Source organism: Mizuhopecten yessoensis, unplaced genomic scaffold (assembly GCF_002113885.1).
Source record: "Mizuhopecten yessoensis strain PY_sf001 unplaced genomic scaffold, ASM211388v2 scaffold2599, whole genome shotgun sequence".
NCBI classification, from domain to species: Eukaryota; Metazoa; Mollusca; class Bivalvia; order Pectinida; family Pectinidae; genus Mizuhopecten; species Mizuhopecten yessoensis.
The window spans coordinates 509,953-532,927 of NW_018404626.1; the positions used below are offsets into that span (position 1 = coordinate 509,953).

At 38.7% G+C, this 22,975-nt stretch overlaps 1 protein-coding gene and 1 long non-coding RNA gene across 7 annotated transcripts in view; both read left to right on the forward strand.

Annotated features, from left to right (window-relative positions):
* The window catches only part of LOC110446177 (arginine-glutamic acid dipeptide repeats protein-like), a 183,904-nt gene extending 168,190 nt beyond the window's left edge, over nt 1-15,714 (forward strand). For 4 of the 6 annotated variants that reach the window (XM_021491193.1, XM_021491199.1, XM_021491197.1 and 1 more), the window contains 13 exons: nt 2,504-2,730; nt 3,065-3,223; nt 3,927-4,013; nt 4,279-4,371; nt 5,651-7,059; nt 7,339-7,474; nt 8,038-8,203; nt 8,919-9,024; nt 9,276-9,403; nt 9,639-9,848; nt 11,359-11,667; nt 13,218-13,402; nt 13,632-15,714. In XM_021491193.1, the coding sequence (XP_021346868.1) occupies nt 2,504-2,730; nt 3,065-3,223; nt 3,927-4,013; nt 4,279-4,371; nt 5,651-7,059; nt 7,339-7,474; nt 8,038-8,203; nt 8,919-9,024; nt 9,276-9,403; nt 9,639-9,848; nt 11,359-11,667; nt 13,218-13,402; nt 13,632-13,724 (3,308 nt within the window). In that variant the 3' untranslated portion in view covers nt 13,725-15,714. Of the gene's footprint in view, nt 1-2,503; nt 2,731-3,064; nt 3,224-3,926; nt 4,014-4,278; nt 4,372-5,650; nt 7,060-7,338; nt 7,475-8,037; nt 8,204-8,918; nt 9,025-9,275; nt 9,404-9,638; nt 9,849-11,358; nt 11,668-11,720; nt 11,892-13,217; nt 13,403-13,631 lie in introns of all 6 variants that reach the window. The other 2 variants (XM_021491195.1, XM_021491194.1) reach the window with 2 other exon arrangements.
* A 168-nt stretch (nt 15,715-15,882) lies between these two features.
* On the forward strand, nt 15,883-17,529 carry LOC110446168. The gene is made up of 2 exons (XR_002462435.1): nt 15,883-16,033; nt 16,184-17,529. It is a non-coding gene; the product is annotated as an uncharacterized LOC110446168 (long non-coding RNA).
* Nucleotides 17,530-22,975: the final 5,446 nt, after the last annotated feature.

The window sequence follows — 22,975 nt, forward strand, 5'->3', positions numbered from 1 at the left end:
TTTACAAGAATAACTCCCTGTACTATTGATGATGTAATAGTTTACAAGAATAACTCCCTGTTCCATTGATGATGTAATAGTTTACAAGAATAACTCCCTGTACCATTGATGATGTAATAATTTACAGGAATAACTCCACGTACCATTGATGATGTAAAAGTTCACAAGAATAAATCCCTGTACCGCTGATTATGAAATAGTTTGCAAGAATAACTCCCTGTACTATTGATGATTTAATAGTTTACAAGAATAACTCCTTGTTCCATTGATGATGTAATAGTTTACAAGAGTAACTCCCTGTACCATTGATGAGGTGATAGTTTACAGGAATAACTCCCTGTTTCACTGATAATGTAATAGTTTCCAGGAATAACTCCCTGTATCACTGATAATGTAATAGTTTACAGGAATATCTCCCTGTACCATTGATGATATAATAGTTCACAAGAATAACTCCCTGTACCGCTGATTATGAAATAGTTTACAAGAATAACTCCCTGTATTATTGATGATGTAATAGTTTACAGGAATAACTCCCTGTATCACTGATAATGTAATAGTTTACAGGAATAACTCCCTGTATCACTGATAATGTAATAGTTTACAGGAATAACTCCCTGTACCACTGATAATGTAATAGTTTACAGGAATAACTCCCTGTACCACTGATAATGTAATAGTTTACAGGAATAACTCCCTGTACCATTGATGATGTAATAGTTTACAGGAATAACTCCCTGTACCATTGATGATGTAATAGTTTACAGGAATAACTCCATGTACCATTGATGATGTAATAGTTTACAAGAATAACTCCCTGTACCACTGATAATGTAATAGTTTACAGGAATAACTCCCTGTACTATTGATGATGTAATAGTTTACAGGAATAACTCCCTGTATCACTGATAGTGTAATAGTTTACAGGAATAACTCCCTGTATCACTGATAATGTAATAGTTTACAGGAATAACTCCGTGTACCACTGATAATGTAATAGTTTACAGGAATAACTCCCTGTATCACTGATAATGTAATAGTTTACAGGAATAACTCCCTGTACCATTGATGATGTAATAGTTTACAGGAATAACTCCATGTACCATTGATGATGTAATAGTTTACAAGAATAACTCCCTATACAATTACAATACAATCTGGCTTCGCCTTGGGAAATAGACCTAGCTGGTCTCGGGACACCAGAAACTTGTTATGTCCCTCAACCCCATACTTTAACTGTATAAGATCACATCTCTCTCTTGTATATTGATGACACCATGGAATCTCTTTTGTAACATTATGCGATGATAAATTAGATACCCTCATCAAAAATTATGGGAAAACTGTTCACATTAGTTAATCATTTCTTTCGCATAGAAAATTAGAATGTCATTACATTAAATGACAACTAAATCTCGGTGATAATTGAGGTGGCAGGCAGAGTTCTGGGCACTCGGACAGTCAATCTAAAGTGCCTGCATGTGTGTGGATAGGTGGTTATGTCCTACCATTAGACCAGGTATATGGAGCTATAATTTGTCCCAGTAAGGTGAAAACCTTTTACCTGATGTAGTTATCAAAGGTTTAAGAAGAGTTTCTGCTACATGTGCAGCAGACACATCAATTGTGGAGTGTGCAGTACATGTCTATTGATCTGTAGGGAGCGAGCGTGTGTAGGGCGAGAGACAGGTTACAGGACTATTACTGCACTAACGGCTCACCAAGCTGTGGAAGGCTGGCAACTTCGTCATACACAACATGCGAAATTACACAACTTCGGTAGAAAAGTTTCGTGATGAATTGGTGGAGATATTGGGTGTAGCAGGGAAAGGTGTTGAGGTGTTCACAGTAAACTGGATAGAAATGTAAACCAGACCTCAATTATAGAATGGCCCCCTGGGTCAGTACAGATCTAAATCATACAGGGCCCCCTAGATCAGTAAAAAATCTAAATTAAACCGTGCTCCCTAGATCAGCACAAATTTAAATCATACAGGGCCCCCTAGATCAATACAAATCTAAATCTTACAGGGCCCCCTAGATCAGTACAAATCTAAATCATACAGGGCCATTTAGATCAATACAAATTTAAATTAAACAGAGCCCATTTAGATAAGTATATATTAATATCAAACAGAGCCCCTTGAGTTTGTAAAATATCTAAATCCTTCAGGGCTGCTAAGATCTATCAAAATCTAAATCTTACTGGACCTCTTTCAACGGTACAAATCCTAATTATACAGTGTCACTTTGATATTTTGCATATCAAAATCAAAGTTTGGTCAGTACAGATCTAAACTGTAGAGGACTCCTTATAGTTTAGTCAGTAGATGTCTAAATCATGCAGGGCCCTTTGGGTCAGTACAAATCTAAATCATACAGGGCCCTTCGTTTGGGTCAGTACAAATCTAAATCATACAGGGCCCTTCGTTTGGGTCAGTACAAATCTAAATCATTGCTTGTGTATGGTTGTGATAGGTAAATAATGTGACTTTTATTGCAGTGTCCAAGGACTGGCACCATGCCGGTAAGGACAAGAGTCTCCGATGTACAGAATGCCGCCTCCACTTCAAACGCTATGGGGAAGAGCGGCCCTTAGAGAGTCCACGCGACCCCTCGATACGCGATCCCTCATCACGCGACCCCTCACCCTTCCTCTTCCAGCCAGTAAAGGAAGAGGACTCGGTCAACGGTCGGCACAATATGCGAACACGACAGACTCGGGAATCGGTAAGTAACAGCCATTAAACAATGAACTTTCAGCTTTTGTTGCAATGAATTATTTTTTTTAAAAAGAGAGAAATAATCAAAACTATATAATTTATTCTGTGTTGTTGTGTTGTAAAAAAAAATCAAAACTAAAACAAAAAACTGAATTATCTAAGTAATAGCTTAACAAAGGGACCAGTTGGTCTTGAAATGTTGCGACACATTTAATGGGTACATTGCTTGTGTAGATAATAACATTTTAATATTACATGTTTCCAAACTGATGAATCTTATAGAAGAAAAAAATGAATTGTAAAATTGTTTTTAATTCTATTTTGAACTGTTGGTATTGCAGACAAAAGGCAAAAGGAAGGAGAGAAATAATAGTACTAGTAGTCCAGATATCATTGACAATCCACTGAACCCGCTAGCTCCTCTGGCTCGTGGCCGCAAGTCCCCGAGCACCGGTAGTACCTGTAGCAATAGTAGCACCGACACACAGAGGAAGGGCAAGGTCAGTATATCTAGGTCATGTGTAGTGGAGTTAGGTAACATTAGAAACAAGGTAGCACAGACACACAGAGGAAGGGCAAGGTCAGTATATCAAGGTCATGTGTAATAGAGTTAGGTAACATTGAAAATAAGGTCAGACAGAGGAAGGGCAAGGACAGTAAATCTAGGCCATGTGTAATAGATTCAGGTAACATTAGAAAAAAGGTAGCACGGACACACAGAGGAAGGGCAAGGGCAGTATATCTAGGTCATGTGTAATAGAGTTAGGTAACATTGAAAATAAGGTCACACAGAGGAAGGGGAAGTTCAGTAAATCTAGGTCATGTGTAATAGATTGAGGTAACATTAGAAAAAAGGTAGCACGGACACACAGAGGAAGGGCAAGGTCAGTATATCTAGGTCATGTGTAATGGAGTTAGGTAACATTAGAAACAAGGTAGCACAGACACACAGAGGAAGGGCAAGGTCAGTATATCTAGGTCATGTGTAATGGAGTGTGAGACTATTAAGACAGGTAATGTCAGTTTATGTCACGTAATAAGTATGAGGACATATATATTGTACATCCCTTTTGAAAGGTCATTGTCATTATTCACATATTTCTGTTTGAGGGTGGATGGTAGACAAGAGTGCAACAATACTGTATGTTTGAGAATTGATGGTATACAGGAAGTGCTACAAATTCTGTTTGTTTGTCATCACAGAAAACAACTGAAGCCCAGAATAAGGGCAAGAAGCGACAAGCGAACTCAGATTCAGAGGACAAGCACAACAAGAAAAAGAAAGCCGAGGTAAATATCACGTTTCTGTGCTAGAGGTGCTGTATCTGATGATCAGGTCATAGTTCAGATGATCAGGTCATGGTTCAGATGATCAGGTCATGGTTCAGATGATCAGGTCATAGTTCATGTAACATGTATTTGACTTAGTTTTCTTAAATTCAAAGTCTCAATTGGGCTTTCAATATGAAATGTATGTCCAGAAAAAGAAGTGGTATGGTATTTTGGATGAATATTCATCAGTGAGTAAGTTGTGAGTTCTTTGCTTTGCTTACAGGACCGATCGGATTCCGAGTCAGTCTCTGACAGCAGCAGTCTATCTGGGAATGATGAGGAGAACGGCAACGAGGGCGATATAGAAAATAATCAGGTAAAGGTCAAAGGCCAAAGTCCCAGGTCACTGTGTCAAAGGTCATGTAACAGTGATAGAATGAAATGTCGCATTATTGGTTCTTCATGCTTAAAATTAATGGCCAAACAAATTATAATCTTTTCCAAATTATATGAAATTATGATAACTGCAATCAGCCTGTGGGGGAAAAAAAATTAACAACTGTTTGATTTATGAAACACTTATATGCTCATGATGTCTTGTATTTGTGTGTGTGCACTATATTTTGTGTAAAATATCTGAGATGTCATTGTAAGATCTCTAGGAGATGATAATTATGTAATGTCTAGATATATTTGGCATATAATTATTGTCTACTATATCTGTTGTATATAATGTAATATTCTTTGTATTCACCTATGTAAAGTATTAATGATGTGACATGATCTGATGTATAACTCTACCGTGTATCTACAATGTACTGTCTACTATTTCCAGTATCTATGATTAATATGTACTGTCTACTGTGTAACCTGCACCTAACAAGTCACTTCAGGTCTCTTCTCTGCACCTTACTACAGCCATGTGTACAACTGATTGGGAATGTAGGGGGGATTTGGAAGAACTGATTGAAAATGGGGGGGGGGGGGGGGGTGTACTTTAGGGTTGGGGTGGTGTAGAAAGCTGATTGATGATAGGTTTATGGGAGGACTAGTAGAAGGATAGTGTTGGGGTGGAGATTGGGTATCTGGGTATCTGGGTGGGTAGGGGTTGTACTGACAGGGTATCTGGGTGGGTAGGGGTTGTAATGAAAGGGTATCTGGGTAAGTTGGGGTTGTACTGACAGGGAATCTGGGTGGGTGGGGGTTGTACTGACAGGGTATCGGGTCGGAGGGGGTTGATGAAATATTACAGCTTTACTGATTAATTTATTACAAATATTTCTTCTTTCTATATTTCAACATTTTCAAAAATGTATTGGTATACAGAAATGTGCCAAAAGGATTTTATGTAATTCACTTCGGCAAAAGATCATGAAGATGGTCTGTCCTTGTACTCTTGTAGGGTAATTGTATAAAAGGCTTGGTTACTAGGTTATATTGCTGGGTTATATTGGTATAAGATCAGTGGGGTTGTTACAGGTGTGAGTTATTCTATTGGATGGGCATATATTGTTGAGTTATTCTATGTAAGGTTTTTGTTTTAAGTTGCTGGGTTATTGATGGTGTAAGACCAGTGGGGTTGTGCGAGGTGTGGGTTATTACATGGTAGGCGTACAGGGTTTACGTGCCTGACCCTGTCTGTCTGTCTGTTCCAGGATGACCTTAGCTCCTCCTCACCTCCCAGCACTCCGCGCTCTGTAGACACTGACTACAAATCCAGTAAAGCTCCGGTGTCTTCACAAAGTTCTACTACTACAACCAGCACCTCTGTTCAGTCTCCGGTGGCAACCATTGTCACTCCTATCTCCACCGCAACCGTGGCCAACCTTCACGACAAGGTGCCACTCGTGCGGCCGGAGCCAGCACATATCCACCATCCTCATACGTCTCCGCCTCCCGTGTCACAACTTCTTCCTCCCCCACCTAACCACCTATCCCATCACTCGCACCCTCTCTCCCCTGTGTCGTCCTGTCCCCCACTCGTACCCTTATCATCTTCCATTTCTCTGCCATCATCACAGAAATTGCCATCAGAGAAGCTGTTGCCCACCACAACGCCATCCATGCCGCTGTCACTCCAATGCAGCACTCCTCAGGACCTCGCTTTCCACAGGGATACGTCGCCATTCACATCACCATCGCTGTTATCGCTGTCATCGCTGCACACAAGGGCTCCACTGTCATTACCTCAGGTTAGCACCTCCAGTACCTCATCAACAACTGCCAGACTAGATGACTTCCACACTACTAATACTGTACCCATCAAAAAGGAGCCTCTGTCTCCACCGTCATCTCCCAAACACAGCTTCGGGGCCACCAAGCTGTTGATGGACACACCAGCCTCTCGACCTAGTATAGAGGACAAATCTAGCATGAACAGTGTTATAGTCAAGTCAGAACCAGTATCTAGTTTCTCAAGTCGGACAGAGTCATTTCAGCCATTTGATTTCTCCAAACAGGGACTGGATTCCAGTGCTAGTAGTACAGTGGTGTCAAACAGCAGAGTGTTAGACTCTGTGAGTAGTGTTGGTAGGTCGGACAATAAAACCCCTCCCCTTCATGCATCACACACACATGGTCCCTCCCCACACGGACCTCTTCCACATGTGGTTCCCTCACATGGACATTCTCATAGGGCCTCCCTTCACGGGCTTTCTCCCCATGGAGCCCATCCCCATGGACCTCCCCAACTAGGGCCTCCTCCTCATGGGCTTCCCCCTCATGGACCTCCCCAACACGGATCATCCCAACATGGACAACCATTACATGGGCCTTCCCCAATCAGGCCTGTCCCACATGGGGCTGCTCCTCTGCCTCATCCACACATCCATGAACCACCCACCACCCCAAAAGAACTGATCTCTCCCTTGTCCATGGTGGATACAAGTACAACAGAGAAATTGACCCCTAATGTGGGGGTCAAGTCAGAGCCTGCTTTACCTGCAATTGAGACCAGTGTTGTGATGGAGGAGGAGGAAGAATCAGACCACGAAGAAGGGACAACTACGCCAGGGCCAGATCCCACCCGCTGTAGTCTAGAAATCTACAAAACTCAGAATGCAATGTAAGTACATCTTAATGTTGTTTATCCCAGTGTACCAATCAGGTGATTTATATAGAAAGAGGACATTTTAGAGATAAAACCTGATTTCTATTTTTCCTGTAAACTTATAAATGTTTTTTTCTTGTTAAAAAAACTATCTGCTGTACTTGTTTATAATGTAGAAGTATATTATCTTTATAGCTTTTTTCCGTATAATTTTTGATTTGACAGTTTTCACAGTGTTTATAGAAAGTAGTCCTGTTTTATATTCATGGACTGTATTTTATTTTCAATCCATAGACTTATGAAAGTGCTGAACAGAGGAGAAAACAACTGTTGTTCTCGCTGTGATATCGTGTTCAGACCCCATCCAGATTCCAAGTTGGCCCACAAGAGGGCAGCACCGACACACACCCCTGTTAAGACAGAGGAAAAGGTTAGTGCTGTATGTTAGTGGTGACCCTGATCTTTGGTACCTAAATACCCAGGTCTTGGCATTAACTAGCTCTTGGCTTTATTTTGATTTTCCTGCAAAGAATGAAGTATATAAACCTAGTTCTGATAATTTGCTTTTAGAGAAGATCACTCCTGATTTACATGTAGAGGTTTAGACCTTTTGAGGGTTTATTTATATATGATAATAAAAATTACCAATATGTCGCAATACAAAGTCCATCAACTACAATTGCATATTTCATACTTTTATTTTCACACTAATTCTATGAAGATCCACCTGCATTTTAATTGCACAATAACAATTATAATGGAAATATCAAAATGTATTATTATTAATTATTTTTTAACCTTTAATTGATATGTTTGTTTTATATTTTGTTTGAAAACTAGATGATTTTCTTTTCCTTTGTTTAAACTTCCCATATGAAAATATTTAACTCTGTTGAAACTCTCAACAGCTAGCATTGTTTACAATATTGTTTTAATGTATGGTATCTGTAAGGTATTTTTGAAGAGTTACGTCATATTTCTATGTATTTAAAGAAAAAGCCAGAAACGCCTCCTCCAAACGCTACAGCGGATGCAATGATTACCAGCAGTATAACGCCCAACAATCCATACGAACGCCATACACCTCGCTCATCTTACCCCGACACCCCAGCCCTACGCCAGCTCAGCGAATATGCAAAACCCCATGTAATGGCTACCGGTAAGTCTGTAATTGTATACCATTATGTTGAGGCACATTATAGGGAATGAATCATTTGTAACTTTTTCAATTGAATGCTAGAGAACTGGCCGCGGGATCATGAAACATTCTTAGGCTGAAGATTTTGCTTAGGGAATCGTGTAAGATGTCACTTTTATGACCTTATTTGTGATTGGTTGAGTCCAAACTGAAGACAGTTTTAAACGTTGATCGTTTCATGATCTCGGGGCCTATTGTGATATTCCTGAAAACTAGTCAGCAAGGGTTTTAACTACCCGTTAAGGTAATCATCAAAAAGCAAACATATAATACACTGTAACTAGAATTGACAGTTTATTCTGTATGTATTACACACATGTGATTCTTGCAAAGCTTTCTATTTTAAATGCTGATGTAGAAGAATGATTTCAATGATATATATCATATTTTCAACAAACAAAAAAAGAAGATCATCTGACCCAAATTAGAAAATGACATAATTTCTCATTTATTTTTCATTAGCTGTAATATAGAATTAAGCTTTTTAGGTAGAATCTTTGCATAATACAGGTCATTTTATACCCCAACATAATTGAGGGGCATGAAGTAATCACATTGTCAGTGCATCTAGTAAAAACCTTGTGGGCTTGTTAATTAAAGTTAAAAATGAATCTTATACGAAGTTTCTTGCGTTTTCTGTAGTTTTCTATGACAAGTCTTTATTGTGTTTCGACAGGCCCAGATCCTGCACGATCTCTTTCCTACGCAGGAATGCCCCATGGCATGGATCATCTTCTCGACTACCGCATGGCGGCAATGTACCCTCCGGGCTCCCGTGAAAGGTACCAAGCTCTGACCATCTGATGGAAGCACTTAAAAACTTCCATTACAGTTATATACATTTTGCTAATGGCTCACTGAATTATGTTACATCAGAAAATCAAAAACGTTTTTGAATTAATTGGGGTGTTTTTTTAAATATTTTTTTTAGAAAATACTGAAGTAAATGTAGAATTTTCGATTGTCTATGTTTTTCTATGAATGAAGAATCTATTATCTCTGTTAATTTTGTTATATTTACGCATTATTTCAGGTTAGAATTGGAACTGGAGCGGGACAAGAGAGAACGAGATGCCAGGGAGAGAGAAATCCGGGAACGCGAGATACGGGAAATGGAAATGAGAGAAAAATTGAAAGCAGATTTGGAGCTCAGTAAACCAGGTAACTTCGGATGAATTAACTTAAACCAGGTAACTTGGGATGAATTAACTTCTGTCAAAAGTATGATGTGGGTCCCAATTCTGTTTGTGGCACTGAAATTCAGCGGAGATAAAACGATATTCGTCTGCTAGCCAAACGATTTGTTTACCTTAATGGTTTTAGAAAAAGGAAATTTGTTTCTGTATACACTGTATTTGTACCAAAATCATGAAGTTTGAATTGAATTTCTATTTAGGATTGGACAGAATACTGCCACATGGTCCAGGGATGGACTCGAACTGGTTAGAACTACAGAGGCGTTTCTGTCAGCCAGGCAGTCATGTGTTACAATCGGCAGCTAACGTAGGAGGCCCCGGAGGGGGGCACCACATCCCCGGGGTCTACCCGCCCACAAGTCTGGCTAGTGACCTCTTACAGCGTGAACGGGAAAGGATGGAAAGACTAGGTAGGTAGCTGGGCTCATGATTCTATCAGTCATTCATACTGTTGGATACACCTATAATTTAATATGGGTGTTATGAATAATTATAATTATTTTATAAATAAAAAAAAGTACATTTAGAAATGTGGAAATATTTAATAGAAAATGGTGTAGTGTTTGATATGATTCATCATGTTATTGGTATACACTCACGACACATTCAGATTTAGATATTTTACATAATATTACTTGAGTCTTTCATATGTAAATAGGACGGATATCCATATTCTACATACATACACAATGACTCCCATCTCTTGCCCTTGATTTTGGTAAAAGAATTTGGTAAGGATGTATTTGTTGTGATAGAGAATAACTGGCTTATCACTGTACAAAACAAGTGAATGCTTCTTAGTCTATGTTATTTGATCACAGACCGATTCATTTGTCAGTTTCGAAAAATATTTCGTAAAGATATTTTCGAAATATATAAGTGTAAATTTGAAGATTCGGACATTGATCATTTTATCATTGACAGCAGTGATACCTGCATTTTTGGCAATGTAATTTGGGAGGAACATAACAGTATAAATTCTACTTTCATTTTACTATAACTCTAGGTATCTTATTACCTAAACCAGACAAAACATTTACTTCTTAATTCTGACATGGATCTTTGGAGAGGATTATTCATAAGTGATAGAGTTTGTCCATGTTCTAGAAAAGATACGATTTTGCAACAAACCTAAAACCAGATTATTTCAGATTTCAACAAATTTTGGCTGGCTCTAAATAAAAGACTATCTTGAAGTAATTTCAATTTGTTGTTAGCCATGCCCAGCAAAATAACATTCTAGATAAAAGTTACCCATCGTATTTGTAGCTAAGTATTTAGATTTAAAGAAAATATATAGACCAAGTTTATCAGGTGATGTTGTTCACTGACAAAGAGATCTATTTGGTTTAAAACAAATGGAAACTAATTCCTGTATATTTTGTTTATTTTCGCAAATTTGAACAATATTTTTGAAGTAAGAAATATCAATACTAGAGATAAGTTGTTGTACATGTATATATTTAACATTTCAATGTTTTATCTGTGATGCTAACTTCTGTACGTTCTGGGCACAATCAGCAGTGCAAGGGAGACAATTCTTACGTTTCAAAATAAATTTACTAACCAATATTATCCTGTTGAATCTTGAAGACTATTATGATTTAATTGTTAATTTTGAATGAAGTTTTAAATGAAGTTGCATACTTAAGATTAAAATTTAAGCTAATAAACTTTGATAAATTATGCAAAAATATGCTTGCTTTCAAATCTTTGTGGTAAGTTTTGAAAGAAGCTGTGCATTGGTTGTTTCCCTTCCTGTGTAATACATGGATGCTTGCCTATGTAAGATACCAAAGGTAAGTTGGCAGAAACATTGACAAATCCAGAAGACATGTGTTGCCGTTATTTTCAGTAACCCGTTCAGGTAGCGCTGTCGTTGCCACCGCCAGTGACTTTTCTTTACATGTTTACGTGTAGGGTTCCCCCAGTGTCATCTAATGCACCCCGGTGCTGACATGGCTGCATACTCTAATACCGTGGAGCGACTGTCGGCCGAGAGGCTACACGCGGAGCGTATGGCTCTCGCCACCGACCCAATGGTTCGACTGCAGATGGGCAACCTGGGCATGTCACCGTCTGGCCACACGCACACACATGCACACTCGCACACCCATCTCCACCTTCATCAGCAGGACGCTGCAGCGGCGGCAGCAGCAGCTTCAGGGGCGCCATTCCACCCCTCGCTGCATGGTCTGCCTCACCACTTCCTCCCTCCCCTGCCCCCAGGTAAGCCGTCGTCACATCTCATGATTAATCACTTCCTCTAATTGTCGTTACAGATATTCTACATTCTGATCAATTGACCGGGAGAATGATATACCAATTTTACACTCAGCGCCTTACAAATGAGCAAATCTACATGCAAAGAGTTTCTAACGAGTGCATCCTCCGCTCAAAGCATGATAGGGGTATGCTTGATCCGACCTCACATTTGGCCTATCAGTTTTCTAGTAAGTGCGTTCTGAAGAACGACAAACCTACATGTCCAACTATTGTCAGTGATTGACTTTCCTCTGCTTACCTGTTTGCTGTAGTTCCCACTTAGCTTCTTCCTGCTTTCTCCAATTTCCCTTTATTTTTTCCTTTTTATTTGGATTATTTAGATGTTTTTTATTTCTTTCCTTCTGTTGTTTTAAAAGTATATTTTTTCCTTTTTTTTCGTAAACTGAATTTTATAGAAGAATGTTGGTTGATGAAGTTGACGTGTACCTTTGTAATCTTGTGTATCGGATATTCAGAAGAACTTGTTACAGAAACTCAAATTTAAAGCATGATTGTGCGCTTTTTTTTATTTGTACATTTTCTCAATAAAATGAATGCACTCATTTAAAAAAGTTCAGAAATAATTTTACCTGGAAGTATCTTCATCTAGTGTTCTTTTCCTCTATCTCTTGTGTGTGCTGAACTTCTTCAAATAACATTTGGCAAAAATGACTACTGTGTTGGAAAATTTCGAAGAAAAATTTCAAAGAAAAAAAAACGTTTGAGAGACAGCATACTCTTATCGTGCTATTTAACTACTATTTCTTATGCATCAATCTTGATATCGCATGCAGACCACTGAATACACATTTGATTTTGCGCAGTGATACTTTCACAATGAAAATACTGATCAATGCTATGTTTCCATAGTGGTAAATTGCCAAATTCCTTTTACATTTAAAAAAACAAAGTGTAAATACACTGTCGCAAAAAAACAATCTGTATACAGTATCAAGGTATTACATATTTACAATGTATATGGTCTATGTTATGATTTAACATTTTCATTGTTATAACTTTGAAAAACCACAAAAATATGTATAGTACCGATGATAATGATTTCCTGGAAGAATAAACAAAAAAATGTATTACAGCTTACAAAGATTGTCACTGATTCAAGCTAGTTTATTTTTTCTGACAGTGTTGATATGAGAATTATTCAAGAGTAAATAAATAACATCTAATAAAGAGTTGTCTCTATTGATCCTAACATTCCTTTTGTGTTGGTGAATAATATAAGTGGCAGCAGGTTTTGAAATAACCTCTTTTATACTTCAGAAATACTTTCTGACATTTTAGTGACATTTTTGAAAATATATGATCATGACAATGAATCACCCTAATTACATCAAAAAACTTATTTCTTTACAATTCAAAATCAAACAATATCTTAATCGGCAGCTTTCGTTTCTTAACAAACATACAGAAATATGAAGTTTTTGGTTTCCCTAACATTATATGTTAATGAGATAAGCCCTACAGTAGCCTAATGATCTGATAATGGTGCTTTACAGGAGCTGATCCTTTAGCCTCAGGGATGAGTAACTCTAATCCTCCCACGTCCAGTGCCGGGCCCCACCTTCAGTCCCTGCCCCAGGGGATGCCTCATCATGCTGCTCTGCTGGCTGGCCGTGAGCAGGAAATGCTACAGAGCGACCTCTACAGGCGAGCCTATGCCGACCCTGCGTTTGCTCATCAGGTAATATGTGTTAATGAGCAGGGCATCCAAGTAAACTGACAATTCATCATATATATGGAGGGAATAACATGTAAGGTTAGGGAACATAATGCTAATTTAACAGAAAATTCAAATGTAATTATTCTAAAAGAAAAATTTAGATTTGCTCTAAATGTTCAATAAGAAAATTTATGAAGAAAAATCTGACATGCTGTACTTGTTATATAAAATGAGTTATCTCTCTTTGTAGCTGTCTGCTCAGGCTGCTCACCAGGAAGCTATACAGCGCCAGCTGGCCATGGACCGTGAACGCTATGGTCCTGGGGGTCATCTCCACCATTGACCCCACCAACTTTAGCAATGATCTCCATGGCAACAGTTGTATCACCTCGTGTCATAGGTTGTGATGATAGTGTAGACCCACGAGTGTGTATATTTAGAATTTCCTGGAGTCAACTCTATGATGAGGATATTTTGACAACACACAGCGTACCTTTCTTCAGGAGGATAGTTTTACTTGTGTTGTCTAAGTGGCAGCAGTTCCTGACTTGTGAATTGAGATGTTAAAATTGAAGCATTACTTCTCGATAAGAAAAGGGAGATAATTCTTGGTATCAATATTCTATGGAGTCTGGCTATAACTCTGACAATCAGGAAGGGAGGAGATTGATGATGAAATCCTGGTGTTTTCTTGGGTATGCTCAAGACTTTTGTGGGCAGGATCCATGTCTTAAATTGATGTGGCCCAAGACTATAATGGGCGTGGCCCCAGGCTCTGGTAGGTGTTTCCAAAGATCTAGTGGGCGTGGCCCGGACTTCGTGGCCAGACATAGCCACATTAAGGGCTTGACCTCTCAAGGTCAGCCAATACTTGTGCAATCTTCATTTTTGTATAGATTTTTTTCTTTTGCAAAAACAAAACACGTTATTTAAAAAGCGAATGAAGAGGAGGATTCCTTGCCCAGTATTATGAGAGGGGATCCTTCCATCAACAGGCAAATTCCATTGTACAGTATTATGTGTCTTCGATTTTTTGTGTGGCATTTTCATATACGCTCATGCTGTGTTTACATTTTGTAATTTATAAATAATTGTTTGGTGAACAAGACATGTTTGAGTGACAGCAGGGTGAATGATGCAATCATGTAACCGTTAACATATGACAACCAGGTATGTAATCTTGTGACTGGAATGACCAAAGGTTTTGGACAACCATGTTTATATATTTGTTGATGGTAATCTGGTCTGCGAACCCATCATCTGAAATCAGTGATTATGTGTCAGAATGACAGAAAGAATCACTGGTAAAACAAAAACTGTACAGAGTGACAGAAAGAATTCCTGGTAAAACAAAAACTTTACAGAGTGACAGAAAGAATTACTGGTAAAACAAAAACTGTACAGAGTGACAGAAAGAATTACTGGTAAAAATAAAAACTGGAAGGCATATCGACAAATCTCAATTAGAATAGAGAATTTCCGTTCTAAAGAATAAATGATAAGTCATAACATGTCATTGAAAGAGAATGATTGTTTCATGTAAGTGTGTTCGAGAGTGGTAGTGTACAGTTGAACATGTGATCCATGACATGTGAGAGTTCTGGACAAGGGAGGTAAGCCCACATCCACAGTATATATGGCAGCACACCACTATAAATATCTGTTCAACCTTTATATATATATATTATATAGCCATTAGCAGTAAAAGTTTCAGGGAATGATGTTGTAGGGTTACCAACCTGTAGTTCAATATTTTGCTTATAAATAAAGAATATGTTCTTTAACTTTTTGTGTAAGGCTTTAGTCAAAGTAACAGCTTTGTCAGAACTGTCAAATCCTAACTTCAAGTCAAATAGAAGTCAATTCAATGAGGACCTGGAAATTCTTCGTTTCACAGATATAATGTTTTCAGAAACAAGACAATCAAGATATAATAATTTGGGAGTCAGAATCTTGTCATTTTACGATAAAAGTTTTGAAAGTATTTTTTCCTTAGACAACTGTTTTAAAGAAAAATGTAGATAATAACATTTCAAACAATATGTATAATAGAGGTTGATTGTCTCCCTTTAGTCTCTGTCTCCTGAGTATGAAGGAGGTTTCAGGTAGCTTTCATTATATAACATTCCAATAGTCACCTTCCTGCAGTTAATATGGCAGTGTCATACCGCCTTACAGTGGTGTCACACCACACTTCTGTGGGTAACACACCTTCCTATAGTCTGTAGTGGGGTCACACCACGCTCCTGTAGGTAACAACCCTTCCTATAGTCTGTAGAGGGGTCACACCGCGCTCCTGTGGGTAACACACCTTCCTATAGCCTGTAGTGGTGTCACACCACCCTTCTGTGGGTAACACAACTTCCTATAGTCTGTAGATGTGTCACACCGCGCTCCTGTAGGTAAAACACCTTCCTATAGTCTTTAGTGTTGTCACTCCGCGCTCCTGTAGGTAAAACACCTTCCTATAGTCTTTAGATGTGTCCCACCGCACTCCTGTAGGTAACACACCTTCCTCTCGTCTGTAGTGGTGTCACACCAGGCTCCTGTAGGTAAGACACCTTCCTATAGTCTTTAGTGGGGTCACACCAGGCTCCTGTAGGTAATACACCTTCCTATAGTCTGTAGAGGTGTCACACCACGCTCCTGTAGGTAACACCCCTTCCTATAGTCTGTAGTTGTGTCACACCGCGCTCCTGTGGGTAACACACCTTCCTATAGTGTGTAGTGGTGTCACACCACCCTTCTGTGGGTAACACACATTCCTATAGTCTGTAGAGGTGTCACACCACGCTCCTGTAGGTAACATATTGTCCCTCCACCATCTGTTTGGAGACCAGAACCTTGCTGTTACCATGACACATATGATACATATAGTAGATGTTGTGCACTTTCAAAATGCCCTGAACAGCAGCGTTTGAAGCTTCAGAAAAGATAATAGCCCTGTTTAGTAATCTTTTGAGGTAAGCACCCCAAAAAAAAAAAAAAAATACAGCTGCTAATTTTCATAATAAAAACCAGTGGAAGCCAATTAAATGTAGTGTTTCCTGTACTTGAACATTTTCTATTCAGATGAAATTGTTTACGCATAATGACAGAAACAAGTTTTGTATTTTTTTGTAATTTATTTATTATTCTGGAGAAAAAATGAATTGTGGCTTAGCTGGTGTAGGAAACAGAGTTTTTGTCAGGAAGGGGGTAATACTTGATGTGGATGACAAGTAGTGTTTATTTCTGATTGATGTAAATATAGATGTTAACAATATTATATAGTGAGATACCCCAGAGATTTGCTATCTTTGTATTGTGATGTGTACTGCGGTATTACAAACCCGGTATAAGTATTAGTGCTGAGGGACGTTCTGGTCAGACAGGTGTTTATGGCAGCCTCTAATGTATTTCATAAAATATTTCAACTTCCTGTATGGTCATGGTCTCATCTCGAAGGTGATAGTCAAATATTTTAAGTAAAATGATACCTTGAACATTGAATCTATATATACAATTCTGGAACAAATGTACTGCAGAAACGAATGTGAATTACGCCTTTACAATATTAGTGCTGGGAAACTCTACAGGTAAATGTAACAAGGTTAAAAACCTAGAGAGAAAAAAACATGAATAAACAAAACGAATACTGGAATAATAAGGTGAAACCTTTCTGACATGGTAGAGAACCGAACCTGATGTTAGACTACTGCCATAAGATTTGATGGGTGACCAGACTTTCTTTCAGAAGTGCAAGTAGTCTGCAATATATTTATATACCTGTGATGTGGCCTAGGTGTAGTGCTGTAATCATGTAACATCATTAAGCAGGACACTGATCAGTTGGTCAGTCCTGTGCTATTACTCGGGACAGGTCGGTTTGTTGGTCCTGTGTCATAACTTGGGATGCTGGTCAGTCTGATGGTCCTGTGTCATTATTCGGGACTGGTCAGTTGGTCAGTCCTGTGTCATTATTCGGGAATGGTCAGTCGGTTAGTCTTGTGTCATTACTTTGGACTGGTCAGTTGGTCAGTACTGTGTCATTGCTTGGGATGCTGGTCAGTTGACCGGTCCTGTGTCATTACTCATTGATGATTTGCCTAATTCTAATGAAACATTAATCCACCCAATTGGGCGGAAATAAAGTATATGTAAAATTGTCTGGTCTTTTTTGTTATTCTCTGATTTGGATTGTTGGACCTGCAAATGTAGGGTTATATCTTGAAGCAGCACAATGTGGTCCGCCCAGCCGACTGAAGGAGAGCCAAGAGGCTGGACAGTGATACTGTGGAAAACTATTGTTATTACAGGGAGTGGAAGTTTTCTGAATTTTTTTCCCCTTTTCTCTTAAAAAGAGTGATTTATTATTAAAGATTCAGTTTAATTAATTTTGAATTTTATTATCAAGTTTTAAGTTATTAATTTCAAAGTCTATACATTGGGTTTCAATAATTCATTTCAAATTATGAAATATGTTTTTATGTTTAACTTTGTAGTAAACAGTGTACTCTTTATAAATTATTATGCTTCATACCAATAAGTTTAGGGGTCGGCCTGGATATATATAATAATAATCAATAATTTGAGGTTCCTTTATACCACTTCATCACAACCTAGTTTGTAGGTCGTCTCAAAGCGGTTCACAAATTAGTATCCCTGGTTATAGGACATTTGCAACCAGCCAATATCTTTCTCAACTCCCTGAGGAGCATACAGCCTGAGCTGTCATTTTGGCACTCACAGCTGGCATTCTACAATTCTAGCACTACCCAACCACATACTCATTTACAGCTGGCATTCTACAATTCTAGCACTACTCAACCACATACTCATTTACAGCTGGCATTCTACAATTCTAGCACTACTCAACCACATACTCATTTACAGCTGGCATTCTACAATTCTAGCACTACCCAACCACATACTCATTTACAGCTGGCATTCTACAATTCTAGCACTACCCAACCACATACTCATTTACAGCTGGCATTCTACAATTCTAGCACTACCCAACCACATACTCATTTACAGCTGGCATTCTACAATTCTAGCACTACCCAACCACATACTCATTTACAGCTGGCATTCTACAATTCTAGCACTACCCAACCACATACTCATTTACAGCTGGCATTCTACAATTCTAGCACTACCCAACCACATACTCATTTACAGCTGGCATTCTACAATTCTAGCACTACCCAACCACATACTCATTTACAGCTGGCATTCTACAATTCTAGCACTACCCAACCACATACTCATTTACAGCTGGCATTCTACAATTCTAGCACTACTCAACCACATACTCATTTACAGCTGGCATTCTACAATTCTAGCACTACCCAACCACATACTCATTTACAGCTGGCATTCTACAATTCTAGCACTACCCAACCACATACTCATTTACAGCTGGCATTCTACAATTCTAGCACTACCCAACCACATACTCATTTACAGCTGGCATTCTACAATTCTAGCACTACCCAACCACATACTCATTTACAGCTGGCATTCTACAATTCTAGCACTACCCAACCACATACTCATTTACAGCTGGCATTCTACAATTCTAGCACTACCCAACCACATACTCATTTACAGCTGGCATTCTACAATTCTAGCACTACCCAACCACATACTCATTTACAGCTGGCATTCTACAATTCTAGCACTACCCAACCACATACTCATTTACAGCTGGCATTCTACAATTCTAGCACTACCCAACCACATACTCATTTACAGCTGGCATTCTACAATTCTAGCACTACCCAACCACATACTCATTTACAGCTGGCATTCTACAATTCTAGCACTACCCAACCACATACTCATTTACAGCTGGCATTCTACAATTCTAGCACTACCCAACCACATACTCATTTACAGCTGGCATTCTACAATTCTAGCACTACCCAACCACATACTCATTTACAGCTGGCATTCTACAATTCTAGCACTACCCAACCACATACTCATTTACAGCTGGCATTCTACAATTCTAGCACTACCCAACCACATACTCATTTACAGCTGGCATTCTACAATTCTAGCACTACCCAACCACATACTCATTTACAGCTGGCATTCTACAATTCTAGCACTACCCAACCACATACTCATTTACAGCTGGCATTCTACAATTCTAGCACTACCCAACCACATACTCATTTACAGCTGGCATTCTACAATTCTAGCACTACTCAACCACATACTCATTTACAGCTGGCATTCTACAATTCTAGCACTACCCAACCACATACTCATTTACAGCTGGCATTCTACAATTCTAGCACTACTCAACCACATACTCATTTACAGCTGGCATTCTACAATTCTAGCACTACCCAACCACATACTCATTTACAGCTGGCATTCTACAATTCTAGCACTACTCAACCACATACTCATTTACAGCTGGCATTCTACAATTCTAGCACTACCCAACCACATACTCATTTACAGCTGGCATTCTACAATTCTAGCACTACTCAACCACATACTCATTTACAGCTGGCATTCTACAATTCTAGCACTACCCAACCACATACTCATTTACAGCTGGCATTCTACAATTCTAGCACTACTCAACCACATACTCATTTACAGCTGGCATTCTACAATTCTAGCACTACCCAACCACATACTCATTTACAGCTGGCATTCTACAATTCTAGCACTACTCAACCACATACTCATTTACAGCTGGCATTCTACAATTCTAGCACTACCCAACCACATACTCATTTACAGCTGGCATTCTACAATTCTAGCACTACTCAACCACATACTCATTTACAGCTGGCATTCTACAATTCTAGCACTACCCAACCACATACTCATTTACAGCTGGCATTCTACAATTCTAGCACTACTCAACCACATACTCATTTACAGCTGGCATTCTACAATTCTAGCACTACCCAACCACATACTCATTTACAGCTGGCATTCTACAATTCTAGCACTACCCAACCACATACTCATTTACAGCTGGCATTCTACAATTCTAGCACTACTCAACCACATACTCATTTACAGCTGGCATTCTACAATTCTAGCACTTCCCAACCACGTACTCATTTACAGCTGGCATTCTACAATTCTAGCACTACCCAACCACATACTAACTCACAGCTGGCATTCTACAATTCTAGCACTACTCAGCCACATACTCATTTACACCTAGCATTCTACAATTCTAACACTTCCCAACCACGTACTCATTTACAGCTGACATTCTACAATTCTAGCACTACCAAACCACGTACTCATTTAAAGCTGGAATTCTACAATTCTAGCACTACTCAGCCACGTACTCATTTACAACTGGCATTCTACAATTCTAGCCCTACCCAACCACATACTAACTCACAGCTGGCCTTCTACAATTCTAGCACCACTCAGCCACGTACTCATTTACAACTGGCATTCTACAATTCCAACACTTCCCAACCACGTACTCATTTACAACTGGCATTCTACAATTCTAGAACTACCCAACCACGTACTCATTTAAAGCTGGAATTCTACAATTCTAGCACCACTCAGCCACATACTCATTTACATCTGGCATTCTACAATTCTAACACTTCCCAACCACGTGCTCATTTACAGCTGGCAATCTACAATTCTAGCACTTCTCAGCCACATACTCATTTACACCTAGCATTCTACAATTCTAGAACTTCCCAACCACGTACTCATTTACAACTGGCATTCTACAATTCCAACACTTCCCAACCACGTACTCATTTACAGCTGGTATTCTACAATTCTAGCACCACTCAGCCACGTACTCATTTACAGCTGGCAATCTACAATTCTAGCACTCCTCAGCCACGTACTCATTTACAGCTGGTATTCTACAATTCAAGCACTACCCAACCACATACTAACTCACAGCTGGCCTTCTACAATTCTAGCACTTCTCAGCCACATACTCATTTACATCTGGCATTCTACAATTCCAACACTTCCCAACCACGTACTCATTTAAAGCTGGAATTCTACAATTCTAGCATTACCCAACCACGTACTCATTTACAACTGGCATTCTACAATTCTAGCGCTACTCAGCCACATACTCATTTACATCTGGCATTCTACAATTCTAACACTTCCCAACCACGTACTCATTTACAGCTGAGTATTCGCCTTTATACTGTATATAGTTTCCTCCATTGGGCAGATGGAAACAGGATTTTCTTTTTGAATAATTACAAAAATACTATTGGAACCACCAATTCACAATATAAAATGCTAATGTTTCTTCTGTATTGAATGGTGTATAACATCATTTAAATTACATTACGGTACATTGGGTGCTTTTCCCTCTTAAAATATTGCTTTCATGTACAGTGCTCTGCCCATGGAACTCTTGTTTAATCTGGTTTAAACATGTACTTAACAGCAACAGGAAATAGGATGTTAATACAAGGATCAGACTATATCTGGTGATAATATTAAGCTATTGATTTCAGTTCAGTATGCATTATATGAACAATTGATAATTATAATTAGATACAAAGCGAAACTTTGACACAATGTACGTTATAAAAACTTCATTCATTTACCTGTACATGTTTATAAATCCCTTTTTTTCACCCTTTATGTTGAAATATATATTTTTTACCAAAAATACCTGTATGTCTGTAAGGGATTGGACTATATCCCATAATGGACTGGATTATATATATGTCTTTGGTTAGACCAAAATAATGTGGTAAAGTGCATGACGTGATGGGTTATCTCCCCTCTCATCCCGTTATTAATAATGAAAAATACGGATAAAATCCATGTGTTTTACAGATAATAATTATGTCTTAACTATCGACTACTGAATAGTGTAAACAAATCTTAACACCTAGTAGTTTTTACAAAAAAATAATTGCTTACTTTTTGTTACAAAAACAGACGTATAGGGAACTTCACTATACCTATGCTCTGCAATTACCTATAGGTTTATTGGTGAAGAAAGCGAGGTGCGGCGTATTTGCCTTGAATTGAAACGGAAACGGAATGGTAGTTTAATTCGTTTCCACAAATCCGATTACGAGATTCTTATGTACGGTATAAGGAGAAGAGACGTAGGCGCTTGCTTGTGAAAACTAAGGTTGACTTGTCAAGTTGTGTTTAAGGAGCGGTTAACAGCTATAGCTCCAACGGATTTTCCAGAAATTTATGGTTCCAAAACAATGCTGGCCTTGCAATGTAGCCAAATCAGAGAGCTACAAGGGGAAATGACGCAGATCTTTATTGGTTTGGCGACTCGGGTCGACCTTGAGTTTTATTGGTTACGTAATGTGTTACGTGTAATAATTTAATAAAACATATTTAACAAATGTGCTAGGGGACCAAGTCCAAAGAATGCCTGAAGTGGAACTAGCATGCGTTGGTGTTTTCCTGGCAACTCCAATGTTAATTTTGTGCTCAATAGCAATCTATACAATTGTTCTGAAATTCCTTTATCAGAAGACAATGTTATACTTGGGTTAATCTCTCTCTCTCTCGCTCGCTCGCATGCACCAGTCCGCACTTTATCATTTCTATTTCGGTCACCACACAATACCTCTTAACATGCACAGACGCGCCCGCTGC